At 40.9% G+C, this 20,184-nt stretch overlaps 1 protein-coding gene across 1 annotated transcript in view; it reads left to right on the top strand.

Annotated features, from left to right (window-relative positions):
* The window catches only part of LOC126457232 (chromodomain-helicase-DNA-binding protein 7-like), a 311,277-nt gene that overhangs the window by 213,613 nt on the left and 77,480 nt on the right, over positions 1-20,184 (top strand). The window contains exon 29 of the mRNA XM_050093361.1: positions 19,131-19,220. Within this exon, the coding sequence (XP_049949318.1) occupies positions 19,131-19,220 (90 nt within the window). The remainder of the gene's footprint in view (positions 1-19,130; positions 19,221-20,184) is intronic.

The following is a 20,184-nucleotide window of genomic DNA, read 5'->3' as shown; positions in this document are numbered from 1 at the left end:
AAAGCATTCAGTACAATTTCGAACGATGTTTTATGCCTGCCGCCGGCTTTAAATGTATAATTTTTCCAGCATATTGAGGGTAGGTTGAAGTCGCCCACAACTGTAATTGTATGAGCGGGGTACTTAATTGAAATGAGACTCAAGTTTTCTTTGAACTGTACAGCAACTATGTCTTCTGAGTCGGGGGGCCGATAAAACAATCCAATTAATAGTTCAGTCCGATTGTCAGATATAACCTCTACCCATACTATTTCACATGAACTATCTACATCAATTTCGCTACTAGGCAAACTACCTCTGACAGCAATAAATACTCCACCACCAACTGTATTTAATCTATTCTTTCTGAACACTGTTAGATCGTTTGAAATAATTTCGGCTGAACTTATTTCCGGCTTTAGCCAGCTTTCTGTACCTACAACTATTTGAGCTTCAGTGCTTTCCATTATGGTTTGGAGCTCTGGTTCTTTCTCAACACAGCTATGACAATTTAAAACTACAATACCAATCGTTTCTACAACTACGTTACTGTGTTTTACCTGCCCACTTTCTGACGGCCGCCCCGTCTGTGGTTCCCTGAGACCCTCTAACCTAAAAAATCACCCAGTCTCTTCCACACAGCACCCGCTACCCGTGTAGCCGCCTCCTGTGTGTAGTGGACTCCTGGTCTATTAAGCGGAACCCGGAAACCCACCCCCCAATGGCGCAAGTCAAGGAATCTGCAGCCTACATGATTACAGAACCGCCTGAGCCTCTGATTCAGACCCTCCACTCAGCTCCGCACCGATGGACCACAGTCAGTCCTATCGATGATGCTGTAGATGGTGAGCTCTGCATTAATCTCAGAAGCAAAACTGGCAGTCTTTACCATTTCCGCAAGCCGTCCGAAACCAGAAAGATCTGCTCCGATCCAAAGCGACACACGTCATTGGTACCGACGTGAGCCACCACCTGCAGTTGGCAGCACCCTGTACTCTTCATGGCATCCGGAAGCACACTTTCCATATCCGGCATGACTCCCCCCGGAATGCACACAGAGTGCACGCTGGCTTCCTTCCCCTCCTTGGCAGCCATGTTCCTAAGGGGCCCCCATTACGCGCCTAACGTTGGAGCTCCCAACTACCAGCAAACCCACCCTCTGTGAATGCCCAGACCTTGCAGGCCGAGAAGCTTCTTCTGGAACAGGGTGGACGACTGCATCCGGCTCAGAGACATCGTCAGCCGCAGATAACGCCTGAAACCTGTTCGTGAAACGAAACGGGGAGGCCCTACGATCGGCCCCACGGAAAGTTTTTCACTGCCTGCCAGACTTTGTAATGATTTCCCTACCTGTTGCTCTTGCACCACCTACTTCGGGACCAACACCCTGCCCCAACCATCGAGGATGTCCGTCCCCACTTCTAAGCCGGAGAAGCGTAAGTCGTCTTCGGCTTCTCTCGCTAGGAAGAGGTCCCTTGGGTCACTCCCTTCCCAGGATTGTGCTAGTGGGAAAGATGACACCTGCCATGGATGAAGAGCCCAAAAGAAGCTGGTCGTAGGGCTTCACAATCATCCTCAGTCCCAGAGACTGAGGCAGTGAATTCCTCCCAGCCAGGGAAACCCAAAGAGCAGCGAGAGAAATCCAAAAAGAAAACTCCTAAGACCAATGAAATTGCGGTGGCACCCACACCACCGCTACCTACAAGCTCTGCATCTAAGGATGGGTTGGAGATTTTTGAGTCTGCTGAGGACCTTGATCACACCAGACCCTCACACACAATGGGTATAGACTGCTCAGGCAACAAGTCGGTGGCAGCAGGTGACTGAGTAGTAAACCACCTCATTGAATGTTCCATGCCTTCCCAGTCTCACGATGACATCATCCTTTAGTGGAATTGCGGTGGTTTTTTCCACCGTTGGCTGAGCCACGGCAACTGTTAAGCTTTACACCTGCTGTCTGCATTGCTCTTCAGGAAACCTGGTTCCCGGCAATGCGGATCCCTACCCTCTGCGGCTATAAGGGGTATTACAGGAACTGTAGTGACTATAATAGTGTGTCAGGTGGAATTTGCATTTATGTCCTAAACTCAGTTTGTAGTGAACATGTGCTCCCTTTAAACTCCTCTTGAAACTTTGGCTATCAGAGTAAGGATGACGCAGAAAATAACTGTCTGCAATATATATCTTCCTCCAGATGGTACAGTACCCCTGAATGTATTAGCTGCACTGATTGATCAACTCCCTAAACCTTTCCTACTTTTGGGAGATTTTAATGCCCACAACCACTTGTGGGGTGGCACTGTGCTTACTGGGCGAGGCAGAGATGTCAAAACTTTACTGCCTCAGTTTGACCTCTGCCTCTTAAATATTGGGGCCGCCAAACTTCAGTGTGGCTCATGGTAGTTACTTGGCCATTGATTTATCAATTTGCAGCCTAGGATTTCTCACATCTTTCCACTGGAGAGCACATGACGACCTGTATGGTAGTGACCACTTCCCCATCTTCTTGTCACTGCCCTGGCATCAGGCCCACAGATGCTTGCCCAGATGGCTTTAAATAAGGCCAACTGGAAAACTTTCACCTCTGCTGTCACCGTTGAATCTCCCCCACACGGTAACATCAATGTGATGGTTGAGCAGGTGACTACAACAATCGTTACTGAAGCAGAATACGCGATCCCTCACTCTTTAGGGTGCCAGAGGCATAAGGCAGTCCCTTGGTGGTCGCTAGAAGTAGCTGAAGCAATTAAGGAGTGTCTGCGAGCTCTACAGCGGCGTAAGCGGCACCCTTCCCTGGAGCACCTCATAGCCTTTAAACGGCTCCATGCCTGCGTCTCAACCATTTGGTGCCATACGTCACCTTCTCAAGTCGGGGCAAAGATCAAACGTCTTTTTGGGTACTAGACCCCAACAGGTGTTCACGGTGTTACCATAAATGGCGTGTTATCTACTGACACAAACACGATTGCCAAACACTTTTCTCGAGCCTCTGCATCGGAGAATTACCCCCCAGCCCTTCGCACTCTCAAACGGCAGCTGGAAGGGAAAATCCTCTCATTCACTATACATCACAGTGAATCCTATAACATCGCATTTACAGAATGGGAGCTCCTCAGTGCCATTGCAGATTGCCCGACACAACTCCTGGGCCTGATCGGATCCACAGCCATGATCAAACATCTCTCATCTGACTACAAGCTACATCACCTCGTCATCTTGAACCGGATGTGGTGCAATGGTGTCTTTCCATTGCAGTGGCGGGAGAGCACCATCATTCCAGTGCTCAAGCCCGGTAAAAACCCGCTTGATGTGGATAGCTATCATCCCATCAACCTCACCAACTTCCTTTGTAAACTGCTGGAACATATGGTATGTTGGCGGTTGGGTTGGGTCCTGGAGTGACGTGGCCTACTGGCTCCATGTCAGGGCGGCTTCCGCCAGAGTTGCTCTACCACTGATAATCTTGTGTCCCACGAGTCTGCCATCCAAACAGCCTTTTCCAGACAGCAACACCTGGTTTCCATCTTTTTTTTACTTGCGTAAAGCATATTACACTACCTGGTGACATATCCTTGCCACATTGTGTGAGTGGGGTCTCCGGGACACACTCCCAATTTTTATCCAATACTTCCTGTCGCTCCGTACTTTCTTTGTCCAAGTTGGTGCCTCCCATAGTTCCATCCATATCCAGGAGAATGGAGTCCCGCAGGGCTCTGTATTGAATGTGTCTCTATTTTTATTGGCCGTTGACAGTCTAGCAGCAGCTGTAGGACTGTCCGCCTCACCTTCTTTCTATGCAGATGACTTCTGCATTTCGTACTGCTCCTCCAGATCTGGTGTTACTGAGTGTCACCTACAGGGAGCCACCCACAAGGCGCATCCACAAGCCCACAGCTTCCCTTTTTGAGCAGCAAAGTCATGTGTCATGCACTTCTGTTGGTGTCGTACCGTTCATCCGGACCCAGAACTTCACCTTCGTGATTATCCACTCACTGTAGTGGAGACATATCAATTCTTAGGACTGGTTTTTGATGCTCGATTGACTTTGCTTCCTCATCTTCGTCAGCTTAAGCAGAAGTGTTGGCAGCACCTCAACACCCTCCATTGCCTGAGCAACACCAATTGGGGTGCAGATTGCTCTACGCTGCTGCGGCACTACAGAACCCCTGTTGAATTCTGAATTGACTATGGGAGTGTGGTTTACAGTTCGACAGTGTCCTCAGCATTACATTTACTCAATCCTGTGCGCCACTGTGGGATTTGACTAGCGACAGGAACTTTTAGGATGAGTCCGGTGACCAGTGTACTGGTGGAGGCTTGGGTCCCTCCATTGCAGATCAGACGTGCACAACAGCTCGGCAGTTACGCAGCACACATTGATAGTTCTCCTGAGCATCCGAATTACCATCTCCTTTTTCCGCCCGTGGTAGTCCATCTCCCACTCAGCGGCCCAGGTCAGGGCTCAGGGCTAATGTTTGTGGTTCGCGTGTGGTCCCTTTTTCTCTGAACTGGATTCCTTCACTTCACCTCGTCTACTTGCAGTCCATTCACATACGCCTCGGCCACAGCTTCGTCTGGACCTTTTACGTGGTCCCAAGGACTCCATTAAGCCTCATCTCTCTTCTGTCACTTCCTCTCAATTCTTGAGGTGTTCTGGGGCTCTGAAATGGTTTGCACCGACAGCTTGATAGCTGATGGTCACGTTGGCTTTGCCTACGTTCACGGCAGTCATATTGAACAGCATTCCTTACCTAATGGCTGCAGTGTATTCAGTATCTCCGTTCATGCCCTGGGGAGTCTTTTCTTTTATGTACTGACTCCTTGAGCAGCCTGGAAACTTATCGACCAGTGCTGCCCTGTCGTCCTTTGGTTGCGTCCATCCCGGAGTCTGTCTATGCCCTGAAACAGTCCATTCATTGAGTGGTGTTCGTCTGGACCCCTGATCACGTCGGAATCCCAGGAATTGAACTTGCTGACCAAACAGGCTACACGGAAACCACTTCTGGAGATGGGCATCCCCGCAACTGACCTGCGTTCATTATTACACCACAAGGTTTTTCAGCTTTGAGAGACGGAATAGCAAAATCTCAGGACGCACAACAAACTGCGAGCCATTAAGGGGACCACGATGAGGGCCTCTCGCAGGGACTCCATGGTTCTCTGTCAGTTCCTCATTGGCCATGCCTGGGCAACCTACGGCTACCTCCTGCGCCTTGAAGACCCACCTCAGTGTCGGTGCGGCACCCGGTTGACAGTGGCCCATATTCTTCTGCTCTGTCCTCCTCTGGCTGCCCTTCGACTTCATCTTCGGTTGCCAGACTCATTATCATTGATTTTAGCAGATGCCGCCGCATCAGCTGGTTTGGTTTCAAGTTTCATCCGTGAGGGTGGGTTTTATCATTCAGTCTGAGTGTTAACACATGTCCTTTGTCCCTCTGTGTCCTCCACCCTAGTGCTTTTAGGGTGGATGTTTTAATGTGTTGCAGGGTGGCTGGCTTTTCGTTTTTATTTTCTTGGTCGGCCAGCCACTGTAATCTGCTTCCTTGTTTTACTCTCTTCTAATTGTTTCTTGCATCTCTGTTGTTTTCTTGTCCTCTTTTTGTACCTTTTAGTGTTCATTTCATTTCCTTCGTTCCGGTGGTCTTTCCTTTCTTTCTGTTTTGTGTTATATGTCTCGTCTGTTTTATTCTTACACGTGTGACATTGTTTTATTATGAACAAGGGACCAATGACCTCGTAGTTTGGTCCCTTTCCCCCTCTTTTAAACCAACCAGCCACAAAAATCCCCTTTTATTTTTGCCTCACTAAGATGAAATTTCTCTTACAAAAGAGAAATGCTTCCCCACTTTCATCTGGTTAAAGCGATTGACACCTACGCTAAATTTTCTTTTCATAATGCAGTGCATTGACACAGCTATCTGAGAAGCTCAGGAAGCAATAGAATTTGGTGTAGTCATGGTGTAACCCAAGTAATATGCCTATGACTGTCAGATCCCTGGAAATCTGCCATTTAATATTACCATAGTTCAGTTGCAATGGCAATTGTCGTTTTATCGAATGTTTCTTACATGTAAGGGTCATACACAATCAGAATTGATGGTAACGTGTTGACATGTTACTGTGGGGAACTTGAACGATACCTACTAATCACTTTTATAGTCATTGTCCCTGTACATCTCTACAAAATGCCAATTTTTTTTTTTCCTCACATTTGAAAAATGGAAGGAATGGCATAAGGGGGTACGGAACACAGTCATACTTACCATCTCATCAAAACAATTCCACTGTTATAGTCTTGTTACCAACAGTTCAGCTTAACCTTTGGACAACTCCAGATTTTTCACTAGGCTATTAAGTTCTCACTGTGTTGTTTTGTGAATCTCTGTACACTCATTATTACACCCAAAACTGGGATTTTTTTTTTTAAGAAACTGAATTTTGAATGTGACAATGCAGCAGTAGCTTCACTAACTCCCTCGTCACTGTCGCAACCGGGTGGGACAGGAACAGTCAGTCTGTTTTGGTGTGGCACTCATTGTGTGGCCGATGGTGTGTTACAATACATAAAAAAAAAATTTATTTATGGAAATACTATGTTTAATAGTTGTCACACAAAAGTAACAATCATTCACTGGTTTGATGGTTCTTACCAGATCATGGGTATAGCAAAGCCTGTAGAAGTTTTTATTATTCAACCACTAATGAAGAATAAAGACACAAGATATGCGACATACATGAGGTGCTCAAGGCTTGGCTTGGTCCCAAATTTCACATCCAAAGTATAGTCTGGATGCCTTCCTAATATATGGCATTATTGGCCACCATTACAATTCAATGTAGACTGTCTGCAAATTTAGCAAAACTTGTCAGCACTGTTTACTCGTTTGTGAGGCATATTGAATCACAGGAATTAAAATGACCACATACACTAACTACACACCAGCTGTTCTTCAATACTCTCCCTGTGTTTCCATTTGTCAGCAGGTGGTGTCACTTCTGCATCACCACTGGTGCTCCCTTCATGGGAACAAGCTCTGGGGAATGAAGCCTCTCCCAGTGGCTTGGATGCCCTCCTCTCAGCTATCTCGCTATGAGGCAATCAGTTTAGCTAGATTGCATATTGGGCACTGTCTTTTCAGCCATCGTCATTTGTTAAGTGGAGCTTCCCCACCACTTTGTGCTCATTGCCCTCAACCTTCGACTGTTTACCATTTCCTGATCTTAAGTTCAGGACATATGTTTCTCTATGGCTTTTTTTGTGGACCTTTCTCCACGTCCCTGGTTTTCGCTGTTTTTCCTTCTGTTGATTCGGGTTAAGGTGTAGTCATTTTTAACTCTTCTGTTCTATGGTTCCGACATAGGCCCGTATGACACTAGTTTTTTTGCAACGTAAAACAAAACAAACAAAAACAATGAAATACACTGAGGTGACAAAAGTCAAAAGAGATACCTCCTAATATGATGTTGATGTTGGACCTTAGTTTCACAACTCAATACTGCATGGACTCAACAAGTCGTTGGAAGTACCCTGCGAAAATATTGTCTATGCTGCCTGTATAGCTGTCCATAATTTCAAAAGTGTTACTAGTGCAGGATTTTGAGCTTGAACTGATGTCTCAGTTATGTCCCAGTGATGTTCGATGGGATGTGTGTCGGACAGTATGGGTAGCCAAATCATTTACTCGAATGTCCAGCATGTTCTGCATGTTGTATTGTCATCCATAAAAATTCCATCATTGTTCGGGAATATGAAGTACATGAATGGCTGCAAATGGTCTCCAAGTAGCCAAATGTAAAAATTTCTAGTAAATGATTGGTTCATTTGGGCCAAAGGACTCAGTCCATTCCATGTAAACACAGCCCACATCATTATGGAACCACCACCAGCTTGTACAGTACCTTGTTGAAAGCTTGATACCATGGCTTTGTAAGGTCTGTGTCACACTCAAACCCTACCATGAACTCTTACAAACTGAAATTGGAATTCATCTCAACAGGCAGCGGTTTTCTGGTCAGATACCTACAGGCGGCAGTTTTCCAATCGTCAAGGGTCCAACCACTATAGTCACGAGCCCCAAAGGCACTCGGGCCAGTCGTCTCCTGCTATGGTCTATTAATGTCCTACTTCACCAGACCATCCTAGTGGATATGTTTGTCGTACATCCCATGTTGATTTCCGCAGTTATTTCATGCTGTATGCTTGTCTGTTAGCACTGACAACTCTATGCAGATTCTGTTGCTCTAGGCTGTTAAGTGAAGGCAGTTAGTGACTGCATTGTTGATGATGCGAGGTAATCCCTGAAATTTGGTATTCGTGGCATACTCTTGACTATATGAATATCAGAATATTAAATTTCCTAACAAATTTCAAAATGGAACATTCCATGCTTCTAGCTCCAACTGCCATTCCTCATCCAAAGTCTGTTAATTCCCTTCGTGCGGCCCTAATCACATTAGAAACCTTTTCACGTGACTCACCTGAGTACAAATGACAGCTCTGTCAATGCACAGCCTTTTCATACCTTGTGTACATGATACTTGATACTATTGCCATTTGTATAAGTGCATATTGCTGCCCCATGACTTTTGTCATCTCATTGTATCTGAACTACTTAACATCAAGAGCACCAACTTATATTGGATAGGGAGACAATTTAAACATATCGACCTCTTTAAATCTTGGGAGAGCTGGGACTTGGGTGATGCATTTGGTGTGACTCGTGCTGTAAAAGAATTCCCAACACTGATAGTGGAGACAATGAAATCAACATTGTCAAAAACTTACAGACAGCATGTTACACTTGGAAAAGGCTCTTCAGTGTCTTAAGACAGCAGCTGTTCTGTTTTTTTTGCAAAATGCTCATTTAACAGCTGCAAGTAAGTACTCTTTTTAATAAACTGAAAATAACTCAACTACATAAACATGCGCTCAGTAAAGTTATTTTATCTAGTCACAGGAGAGAAATGGACATGAATGTTTGAGACGTGTAGCCCACTTGTAAATTGAAAAGCGAGCAAAGCTTGTGGTGGGGGAAGTTGCCTTTCCCATAAGAACACTATAGCTGCCATGCAGGATGATAGAATCAATTTCCCATCCTAGCAGTGCAGAACAGTGTGCAGATATTTACATAAATTCTGTCCATACATGTTTTAGTAACTTCAACTTTGTACACACATTTAATGTGTGTTTTTAAACTACATCATTTGGAGATTAATGTTAATGTTACAAATTATGTATTTCTTTTATTAATATTATACCCCTACAACAATATTTTTAATAATCTGTTTTTCTGTCCTCCTCAACGTGGAAACTGTTAATCCTAGAAGAAACATAGAGCCTTGTTCATAGTAAATTTAATGTAGTTCAAACATTGTCGCAGGATAATGTAACAAGTTGTTGAAGCCAACTTCAGGGAAATAATGAAATGTATGAGTAGTTACAAGCTCCCTTCAGGTAGACTTGTAACTTTATTCATGTCTTTTTAGTTGACACCACTTCGGTGACTTGCCTGTCGATGAGGGTGAAATGATGATGAACACGACGCAACACCCAGTCCCCAAGCGGAGAAAGTCTCCAACCCTGCTGAGAACCAAACCCAAGCCCCTGGCATGGCATTCTGCCATGATGAACACTCTGATACGGAGGTGGACAATTTCAGGAAAAAATAAGTTTCATTTCCGAAGAAAGGAGGACACATGAGGCAGTATTGAATCTGTGACTTAACCTAAAAGGTAGATTGAACACAGACAAATGCACATTTATTGCCTTTGTAGATTTAGAGAAAGCTTTTGACAATGTAGATTGGAATACAATCTTTGAAATTTTGTAAGAAGCAGAGATAAAATACACAGGTTGAAATGTTGTCTACAACTTGTACAGAGACCAGACTGCAGTTATGATACGAGTAACAAAAAAGAGTATGACAAGGGTAATGCAGTGGAATCGACTTAAATCATGCGATGCTGAGGGAATTAGATCTGTATTAATATTTGGGAACCAAAATGATTGGTCAAAGTAGCATGATGTTCGCTGCTTATTTACCATAATATTGGGTGGCAAAGTAATGTCTGATCAGGAGAAAAGACTTTCTATTATTCAATCTTGCTCACACATTATTTCGGCACACTCGCCAACCCCTTCTGATCGAACTTCTTTTCTCAAAATGATGAGGCTATGTCTGGAAATTAAGAGTACAAATTCAACATTCTGTTCTTGAAATGAATAAAATTCTTCTCATAAATAACGTACCATATATTGTACTCTTGTTTACAAAGATCATGCATTACAAATTTCATTCATTATTTGAACATCACAAATACATTGATAAGGACTGTCCAAAAACAGTCAGTCTTATTTAACAAAGCCCAGTTGAGGGAGTATATAAAAATAGGCATTGTCATGGCCTCTGTTCCTCCATGGCTCGCACCATATCTCCATGACAGGGCCCAACAACATCGAATAAACAGCCCGCTACGAATGTAGTACGTTGTTTATTGTTGTCCCAGCAAGCAGACATGCTATGTCCATCCATTTCGTAATATGTGTGTGCAAATAAAACATATGTCCAAACAGGTTATACTAATTCATTACAAAAGTAAACTTTTTATAGTGGTCATCATCATTCGTAGGTTTGGAAAATGCTTGTGCAACACGTCACTTCACCAAAGTGGTCCGTTACACTACAGTAAAGAGGATATAAGATGCAGACTGGCAACATCAAGAAAAATGTTCCTAAAAAAGAGGAATTTGTTGATATCTGGTATAGATTTTAGGGTTGTGGAGTCTTACCTAGAGGTATTTGTGTGGAAGTAAAACATGGATAATAAACAGTTCAGAAAGAAGAGAATAGAAATGTGAGGAATATTTGCTCATCCCTAAAAGTTTTTTGTACTACATTTGCTGAAATATATATACCACTAAGACTTAAGTATTTAAGTCGGTCTCCGTTGACTCTGAGAAGGTAGGCTTCAGTAATAGCAGAATTATCTATCCCATCATAAGTGAAACATTCAATGGAAATACGTGGAGGCAGACATACTCTTTTTATTGATTTTTAAAAATGATGCGTATTTTTGCAAACGACTTTTATACAGAACTTGAAAACAAGCAATATGCAAAGATGGTTAACAGAGTCAAACAATTTGACATAGAATTAATTGTTCACCAACTGATGGTGCCCCATACTGATGAAAATATTTTCAGTGATAGTGCCAGTGAAATTGTTAAGTGGACATTTAAGAAAAATTCTTGAAAGTGTGTGAAGTATTTAGGATTTCGTCTGTCCCAGTTGCATGTCACTTCCTTACTGCTGGGCTCATATTGATATATTGTACCCTGGCATTGAGAGAATTTATTTGTATGCAGAGCACAAACAGGCAGCACAAGGAATATCGCAGATTACATTTCTTTGTCATTCTCAGCCAACATCATGGCTACTTACTTAGGAAGCATGAAAGTGAATTTTATAGTTTTGACTTTTTGGAGGAAGTGTGATGGTTGAGGGTTATGGATGAATTGATAGGAAAAATAATTTGCTATTATTGCATTTGAAACAGAGTTAGTGGTGGTGAAAATGTTACATTATGAAAAAAGTTAGTGTGTGTAAGCTTTTGAAGCTCCAGAATGTTTGTAGACAAAGGAAGACCATGAAACAATGTGATAAATTCACAGCAAAATAAGCATTCATGTCAAAAGGCAGTACACTCAAGCACAGACAAAGGGTAACAGATACTGACTTTGGCATTTTATGCTTTTTCATAGAAGAGAAGAGAGGAAACAGTTTGGTAGATGGTGATATTCAAGAGTTCCATAGGAAGATCATTCAAGACACGGCATAAGTGCTTTCCTCCTCATATGTACAATTTGCTGTAACTAATACCTCTTCTCTTCTTCAAATTCCTCTTCTGTTTTTGACCCAAATTTTGTGGAGTGGCTCAGTGCTAATCCTACAATAGAAATCACTGTAATGTGAGCTGTAGATCTCAAACCAGCTGAAAAAGAAAGTAAGTTCCTATATTGACCAACCTACACCTGGAAGTATGTTTTGGATGTGGTCAGCATGCCAGGCTATTGGGGGTAATACACTACAGATATGAAGTTGCTGGGATTCCTGTGGGATTTGCATTTCTCTTGTAAGTCTCTGAGATAAACCTGGCATACTATAGTCTACCCAAAATTTCTTTACAGTTGAAAATTCGGCAGGAGCGGATCAGAATTGCCATGTGCTGCACATAACATGTGTAATCATAACAGTTAATTCAACTCACTCAAACAGAAAAAACTATTCAGCATACAAACATGGAACTGTCATCAATGTGTTCTGGAAGAACATCACTGTGTTTTCATTTCAGTTTGATTTGTTACAACAAATTATTAAGACGATATACTGCAAGTTCAAGAAAATACCTTTTCTGATACTGTTGCTGAATTTTTGGTGTGTGGGGAAACATTTTTGCTATTGAAGCTAGGTGAAAGCATCACAGGAATGAAATTTTAAGAATACATCACCAAAACCAGAACTCTGTTACAGTTTTTTAACACGAGACGATTCAGTTAAACAAGTGGACAATGGTCCGCTTGTGTGCCAAGCAGTAAGTGACCGCTGTTCCTGTTTCATTATTTAGATCTCTAGGTTTATAATTAACCTGTTGTTAAGTTTTCTGTTCTGTCTTCTTATTCCTAACATAACAATAAATAGGATTTATGTGTGTTTGTCATGCTGAGAACAGGTTTCTTAAGCAGGTCAACTGGCATTGTGAGTAAGAACAAAGTGATACAGACACAGTACCTCAGTTTTATGGCAATTATATTGAAAGCAGCAGCATTTAATTTATGTAGTATAATAATTTTTGTTGGTTGTGTTCCATATCTTTGCCAAATATTATAAATGACATATTGTAAAACATTAAGCTTCTGTATAACTTACTCGGAATTGTATGACCAGTTTATCAATATAAATTTATTAGAATAGCAGGTTCTAAGATTATGTGATGTAAACTGAACTCCTGGGATGAACTTCATTTGGAACTAGTCGCTGATAAGATGTTCACTTTAAAATATCAAAACTTACAAAAATATGATTCTTTTATGTAGGTACTCACCGTAGTAAACTGCACACACCAAACATGTAGCTCAGTGCACCTATGCTTAATTTCTGTCATGTGATAATGGACAAAAGCTCCTCTGACATCTCTCTCGTTGCTATGAAATCTACCACTGTCATTGTTTAATGAAATAATCATTTCCTCCACTGAACATTCCAAAACAGCTACATTCTGCCATACTATTTCCATAATTCTCTGCATTTGATTGATGTCTTTCTTCCGGTCTTCAGAGATAATGTTCCTTACTGCTTCTTCTGAGAGTACTTTGACTCCAAATGGTAAAGTTGTTGTTGTTATTGTTGTTATTGTTGTTGTTGTTGTTGTTGTTGTTATTCGTGCCAGTGTAACCTCTAATTTTGACCCATATTAACACTTTTGAGGCCAGTGGTAACCTAATATTGTAAGCCCATATGTTTCTGCTAACTCATAGATTTTGTGTGTTGGAGGGGGGGAATTGTGGTTTATTGGAGAGACATTGGTTATACCAGCTCAACCTTTCTAAGATTTCACTTATCTTGACACTATTGATGTTGAAGCCAGTCAATCACTTCCTCCTTTCTCATGGCAGGTGCTTTTTCAACAAGTAGTTAATGGCAAGGAGCATTATCTAGAAGAGTTGGTATGGTTTTCCCAGATTTGGAATCAGTGATTCTATGAAGCACTTTGTAAACTTAAATGTCATTCATCTCTTCCTGATGATCTCTCACATCCTTAAATTTAAAAAGCAGAGACTGTTTGTTCAGTGCCTCCATGAAGAAGAGTAAGTCTGCCTCCCTTGTTGGAAGGTATTGCTATCATTCTTTTAATTGCATTGTCTGCCCAGCCCTGCTTGACAATAAGACCAGAATTGACCTGTGTTTCACCAAGGCTTAGCAATTCGCCAATACGTGTACCAAGGCTCTGCCTTAAAAATCAGCAATTCTATGCAGCTATGCCCTCTCTCTCTCTCTCTCTCTCTCTCTCTCTCTCTCTCTCTCTCTCTCTCTCTCTCTCTCTCTCTCTCTCTCTCTCCATCTGCAGCATATGGCCACAGAAATGTACAGAGTGAAATCTTTGGGTGTGCAAAAGTGTGAACAACAGAGTGTGACTGCCATGTGAAGGATCTGATTCCCTAATGGTGGCCAATAACTTACTGAGTGTCAGATGTTACTTTCTGTGGTGGTTGTGACGACAATGATGATAAATGTGATGATGAATCACATCCTCAGCAAGTAAATCTGTTAGTAATCCACTTACCTATAAAACATTTATTCCTAGAATTCCTAGCTTTGATGTTTTTCAAGCTTCCATTTCTTTTCTGAAAATTTAATTGCCCAAATTAACAAGATTGATTTTGTTTGTATTCAGAGCTACAGTAATTCTATCAATTACCTTGTTAACAGAGAACAACAAATCACCATTGTTTCAGTCCCAAATGGGCTCATAGTGTGTAGCAAACCATTTCTGTCGAATGACCTTTTATGGTGGGGCAATGTGGCTAAGAGTAGCTAATCAGTGCAGATGAATAGATCTAATGCAGTTCATTATTGCCTTTATTGCTGCATTTAGCAGAACATCAGATTTTTTTTTTCACATGTGAATTATTAAGCCACAATGGAGCACAGTATTTGGCAGCAGAGTAGCTGAGACCTTAGGAAGAACATTGTAGTGTTGTTGCTCTCGCACCCCATGAGCTACTATTCAGCTTTTGCATGGTGATATTGTGTCACCTCAGCGTTGCTGCAATGTTTTCTGCATGTTTCTTGTATGATTAGGTTCTATCAACAGTAACTCATAGATATTTTGGGAAGTCTTTATGTTGGAGAACTTGATAATTAAAAGTGACTTATAACTTTGCGATGACCATTCTATTGTTAAGATCAAAGCAGCTAAGTTTGTTCTTCATTGGATTTAGTTTTAATCACACTTTTTGAAGTATTAATGAATTTACTTAGAGCTGCAGAAAGTATCTCTTCACTAGCTTCAAGGCTTCTCTGTTGAGTGGCCAAAGCGAAATTGTCTGCCTAAATGAACTTCCTCGGCTGTGTTTCACAGAGATCAGATGTAAATAAGTTGAATAGAGCTGGTGCCAAAACTGAACCCTGTGGAAGATTATTATTAAGGGTTTTTTTTCTCTCTGTTTAATTGATCAGTTGGAAGAATCTCTCTGATAGCATGTTATTTATGAGTCTAATTATGTTTTGGAATTGTATTGCACTTGAGTTGGTAAAACAGCCAAGGTTTCCATACTGTATCATAGGCAGCTGTAAAATCAACAAAAGACACTGAATTTTTTCAGTCATTTTTGAAACCCAGCTTCTATGTGTGAGGTTAAGCCAAGTATTTGCTCTGAACACCTTCTGTTAGATCTGAACCGTGCTTGCATGATGGGAGTAACTTCAAGTGTTATTGGACTGATTCTATTAAGGATACGGTTTTCTAAAAGCTTGTAGCAGTAGCTCAGGAGAGCAGTGGGTGATAGCTAACTGCTGTATTCACTGGTTTAACAGGCTTTAGAACGGTTAAAATTTTTGTGCTTTTGAAGGCTTTTGGAATGTTACCCATTATCATTATATTGGTGAAGAAGCTTGTGAGCCATTTAAGAGTCTTGTTTCCACAGTTGATGAGGAACTCGTGAGCTTTTCTTTTGCCCTGCATTGATCTCATCTTAGATGAAATCTCTGGGATACTCTGATTTGTTGGTTGCTTTCTGCTTCAGGTTAAGAGTTTTCTTAACCATCCTTGTGTGGCTTATATGAGGGTGCTCTGGAAAGGGAAGTTAATCTATTTGCAGTCCGGTCTGATGTTACTTCAGGATTGTTGCAGATAGGTAGTTGCCTTCCTCCTGGTTTTTATAAGAGGCTCAATGCCTCTCTTCTTAGCCTCTTATAATCCAGACTTTGTTTTTTGTTCCCAGCATTCTCAACGGGCTTTATGGAGCTGTTTTAGCAATTTCTGAACAGTTTCATTACCATTGATGGTTAAACAGGACAGATATAGTTCTTCAGTTCTTACTCCAACTTGGCACTCTTTTTAGAAGCCTCTAGGTGTGCACTTTTCTGTTGTTAATAAAACCACTCCAACAAATCTGTGATTTTCACTTAATGGGGCAATCCATCTGATCATTTTATCAAGTCCTTTGGAGATTTTAGTCCAGTCAACTTTTCTGAAGTTCCATCTTGGGCTAGGGATTGACCTAATTACAGGTGTCTGAGTTCCTCCATCAAGAATTTCTGGTCGATGTTACAATTTAGGAAGCTGTGAAGGACCAGCCTTACTCCATTGAGAGGTTGCCCATGGAAATCCTAGTTTAGAAAACATAAATTATGGTTGAAATCCTTCTTCCAAGCTGCAGATTTAAATGTCACCTTGCTCTTTGAGTAAAAAACTAGACTAAGGTTGTTGCATTCAGTCCAGTTTACATGGCTCTCACAAAAACATCATTATTGTAGTTCCACTTTCTGTGATGAGTGTTGAAATCACCACTACATATACTTGGATGTTAGGAAAGGGAAGCACCAGAGTTCACCAGTTACCTGCTGGAGGCATATAGACATTTATTACAGCAACATCCTTAACTTTAACTGATACAGTCTCAATATTCTGCCTGATGTTTGCAGACATCTGATGCTTATTTTCAATATTATTGTGTATGTAAGAACAACCACCATACGTCTCCCAGGACTTCATAGCTACCTATACATACTCTTGGATACAGGCTGACTTCATAGCTACCTATACATACTCTAGGATACAGCCTCTCCTCGGTATCTGTGTCTGTCTCTTGAATCACTGCCACAGCCACATTCTTTTCAAGCAGCATGAGACAGATATTTTGGGATTTAGATTGGCTAAGCCTTTCAACCTAAAGCTCTGAAATTTGAATATTATGACCCAGAAGTCTGGTTGATAGGTCTTGAGAAGAACCATTGCTATGTAGTTCCACATTCATGTTTAAAGCCAGGAGATCTTTAATAGATAAATCTGGCTGCCAGCTATGATACTTGTCCAACACCACTCATGGAATATATACAGCTTATGGTATGCTGCAAAAATGACGTATGAATAATTAACATTACATCCCTTTTAATATATGCATATTACACTCTGGTGACACTGAGCACAGTCCTTGAGGGTGTTGCATTAAATTTTTTTCCTTCATTTTTCTTTTCTGCCCTCTCCTTCCGGCAGCATGTTTTTACCTGCTAGACTGCCCCTATGCTTACTATGTGGTTTGGTTAATGCTGCGCAGACACTTGTGACCTGTGAGTATGTACTCGTTTTCCCATCTCAAGCGGTTAAAATTTGCTATCATAATTTTACTTAAACAAAGGCAAACTGATGTGTTGTTCCAGCTGTCCATGTAATGAAGTGTTTATATATGAAGTAAAGAATCACACTTCAACCAAAGAGTTGTGATTGAGAGAAGTGAAAAGTGGCATCAGTCTGCTGTGTAATTAACCATGTATATCAGAAAGTAAATGGTGTAGAATGAGCAATTCATTTCAAGTTTTATGCCTTGGACTATTAATGAGAAAGAAGGTGAAAAACAAATCTCTTGGATATTTGCCAAATCAGATGCATTAAACTGGAAAACTGAAGGAAAGCCACTTTAAATGACATTTCTCTTGACGATGAGTTAAAACTCGTAATTTTCCTGCAGGCTGATATTTGCAGCCCCAGGTAATAGTTATATAGAAGGTAAAGATTAAATCAAACCTGTGTTAATGTACACAGAGGTGACATTAACAATAATTCAAAGTAGAGTGTATATTGAGGGGAAAGTCACATCACAAGTTGAGTCTTCCAAAATCTTATTACAGTGATTAAAGAGTTTTAGTGTCCTCTGTTCCACAATATATCTAGGTTCTGGGAGATATATGAAAATGTCATAGACAGATGGGGAGAGACATGAACATGCTGTAGACAATATTTTGTAAGTTGCTTGAAGTCATGGTATAAAAAACTATCTTGTTAATGGTTATTTTAAGTAGTTGAAAGTATTCAGTGTATGTCAAGGTATGATGTATGATACCATGTTATTGGCAATTCTTCCATTTTGTACAAAAGGATTTTGGAATTTGGGATATTGAAACAAATACTTCTGTTGTATCAATTCATTCAGTAAAAACCATTTCTTTTTTGCCCGTTAGAAAATAGCTTTGTAAGTTACTTTTGCAACTGTAGCATCCTCTCTTACTGACAAGCTTGGTGTGCATCTTGACTGGTTGCTTTTATTTTAATCTTTCTGCATGGATAGTGCAATTTACCTTACTATTTAGAAACCCATCTTTGATATCACACAAAGTGAAATTTTTAAAGTGGCCATGTACTTGAAGTTCCATTACATATTTATTATTAAAATTTATGACCTAAAATGTGTGGACTGCTTATGAAATGTTTGGTTGGGATTACTGAAGTACTGATTGAAACCATGGCGTCCTTCGCATTGGGAAGGGAACAAGTAGTGTTTCACAAAGCTGTTTAGTTTATCCATTTGCTTTTGTAAAGTGCTAAACTGAAACTATTGTTGTTGGGTCATTTTACATAGATGAATTCCTAAATGTTACTTCTGTTTGATTCTTGGGTTGTAGTGGGTACAAAGTGGGTCACAGTCTTGGGTAAAACCTAGATTTGAGTAGATTGTCAGAAGCAGTTGGTTAGGAAATACTGTTCATAAGCCATATTGTTAAATGATTTTCTGATTGTTAGAAATGGAAATAATGTTGAGCATTATTATGCAATATTGGCATTCAGATTGTGTGTGTGTGTGTGTGTGTGTGTGTGTGTGTGTGTGTGTCTATATTTCCATTCTTTTTTTTTCTTCTAATTATTGAAAATCTTATCTTCACATGAAGTAATGAGTAACTTTACTACTGTTTATTCTGGTTTTGGGAAATTAGCATACTGTCTTGATATAAAATATTTTAATGTCAGACTTGTTAAAAACTATGATTACTTCAAATGCATGAAATAAAGGATTCATGGGCATTAAGTCTTAGTTCATAGAAAGTAGAGTAGTGCAGTGCACAGTAGTGTCACAGTTTGTACCGTGTATGTGTTTATAGCAGGGGGTAGAAGCAGAGCAGCATGCAGTTATCAGAGATGTACTGAACACACAAGGATGGGATTTGCAACAACTAGCCATGTATCTATGGGTAATGTATTGTCCCTATTATTTGGCTTTAGATTTAAAGCTTCTAAATGTGGGCTCTACAAGTCTATTTTTTTCCTTATAATTTTGTGTGGGCACCTTAATTCCATAGGTGCCCTGTTAACAGATACATTACTTTCAAAGTATTTATAGTAATATCAAATAAAAAGTTAAACATAGTTTATATTGTTTGATTTTATACCCAATTTAAACTTTAAACTGTGTATTTCAGGTTTAAGTGTGTAAGTGGACATTCCTTACATCCTCAGCTAGCTTGTGTCCCAGCTCATTAGAAGGGTATCAATGGTCCGTCACGTCAGAGCACTCATGTATTGTAAATAGTCTTCACGAGTTTGCCGCCAGATCACGTTGTGTGAGCCTGTGAAGACTATTTACAACATATCTGCTGGGAAAGCTTGAAGAGTCACACTCGTATATTGTTTGTATCATGAGAAGAAGGGACGGCAGTAATAGGACTTGAACCTCTTAGTTGATTCTGGTCACATAGGAATGCATTAAACAAATAAAATGTAGCTTCCGGCTGTTCATACACAGATTTTAGATTTTAAAGGTGTTAAATAATTGTGCTGGAAATGTGAAGTATAAGCTTTTAGACACCTAGTTGAAAACCCATACTTGAAATCGTATAAGGACACAATTTTTTCGTGTTAAAGTATTGGCTTACTGAATGTTCTTTGTCACATCCTCTTTTGAGGAAGAGATTAGTTTTTGATGCTCTGTCGACAAAGAGGTCATTAGAGATGGAGCACAAGCTCAGATTAGGGAAGGATGGAGAAACAAAGTGTAGGTGCCCTTTTGAAGGATTCATCCCAGCATTTGCCTTAAGCGATCAAGGGAGATAACAGAATACCTGAATCAGGATGGCTAGCCGGATGCGAATTTGAACCGCTGTCCTCCCAGATGCGAGTCCAGTGTGCTCATTGCGCTTCCTTGCTTGGTCATTCTCT

This window comes from Schistocerca serialis, chromosome 2, assembly GCF_023864345.2.
Source record: "Schistocerca serialis cubense isolate TAMUIC-IGC-003099 chromosome 2, iqSchSeri2.2, whole genome shotgun sequence".
Taxonomy (NCBI): domain Eukaryota; kingdom Metazoa; phylum Arthropoda; class Insecta; order Orthoptera; family Acrididae; genus Schistocerca; species Schistocerca serialis.
This window is presented reverse-complemented; position numbering and strand designations above follow the sequence as displayed.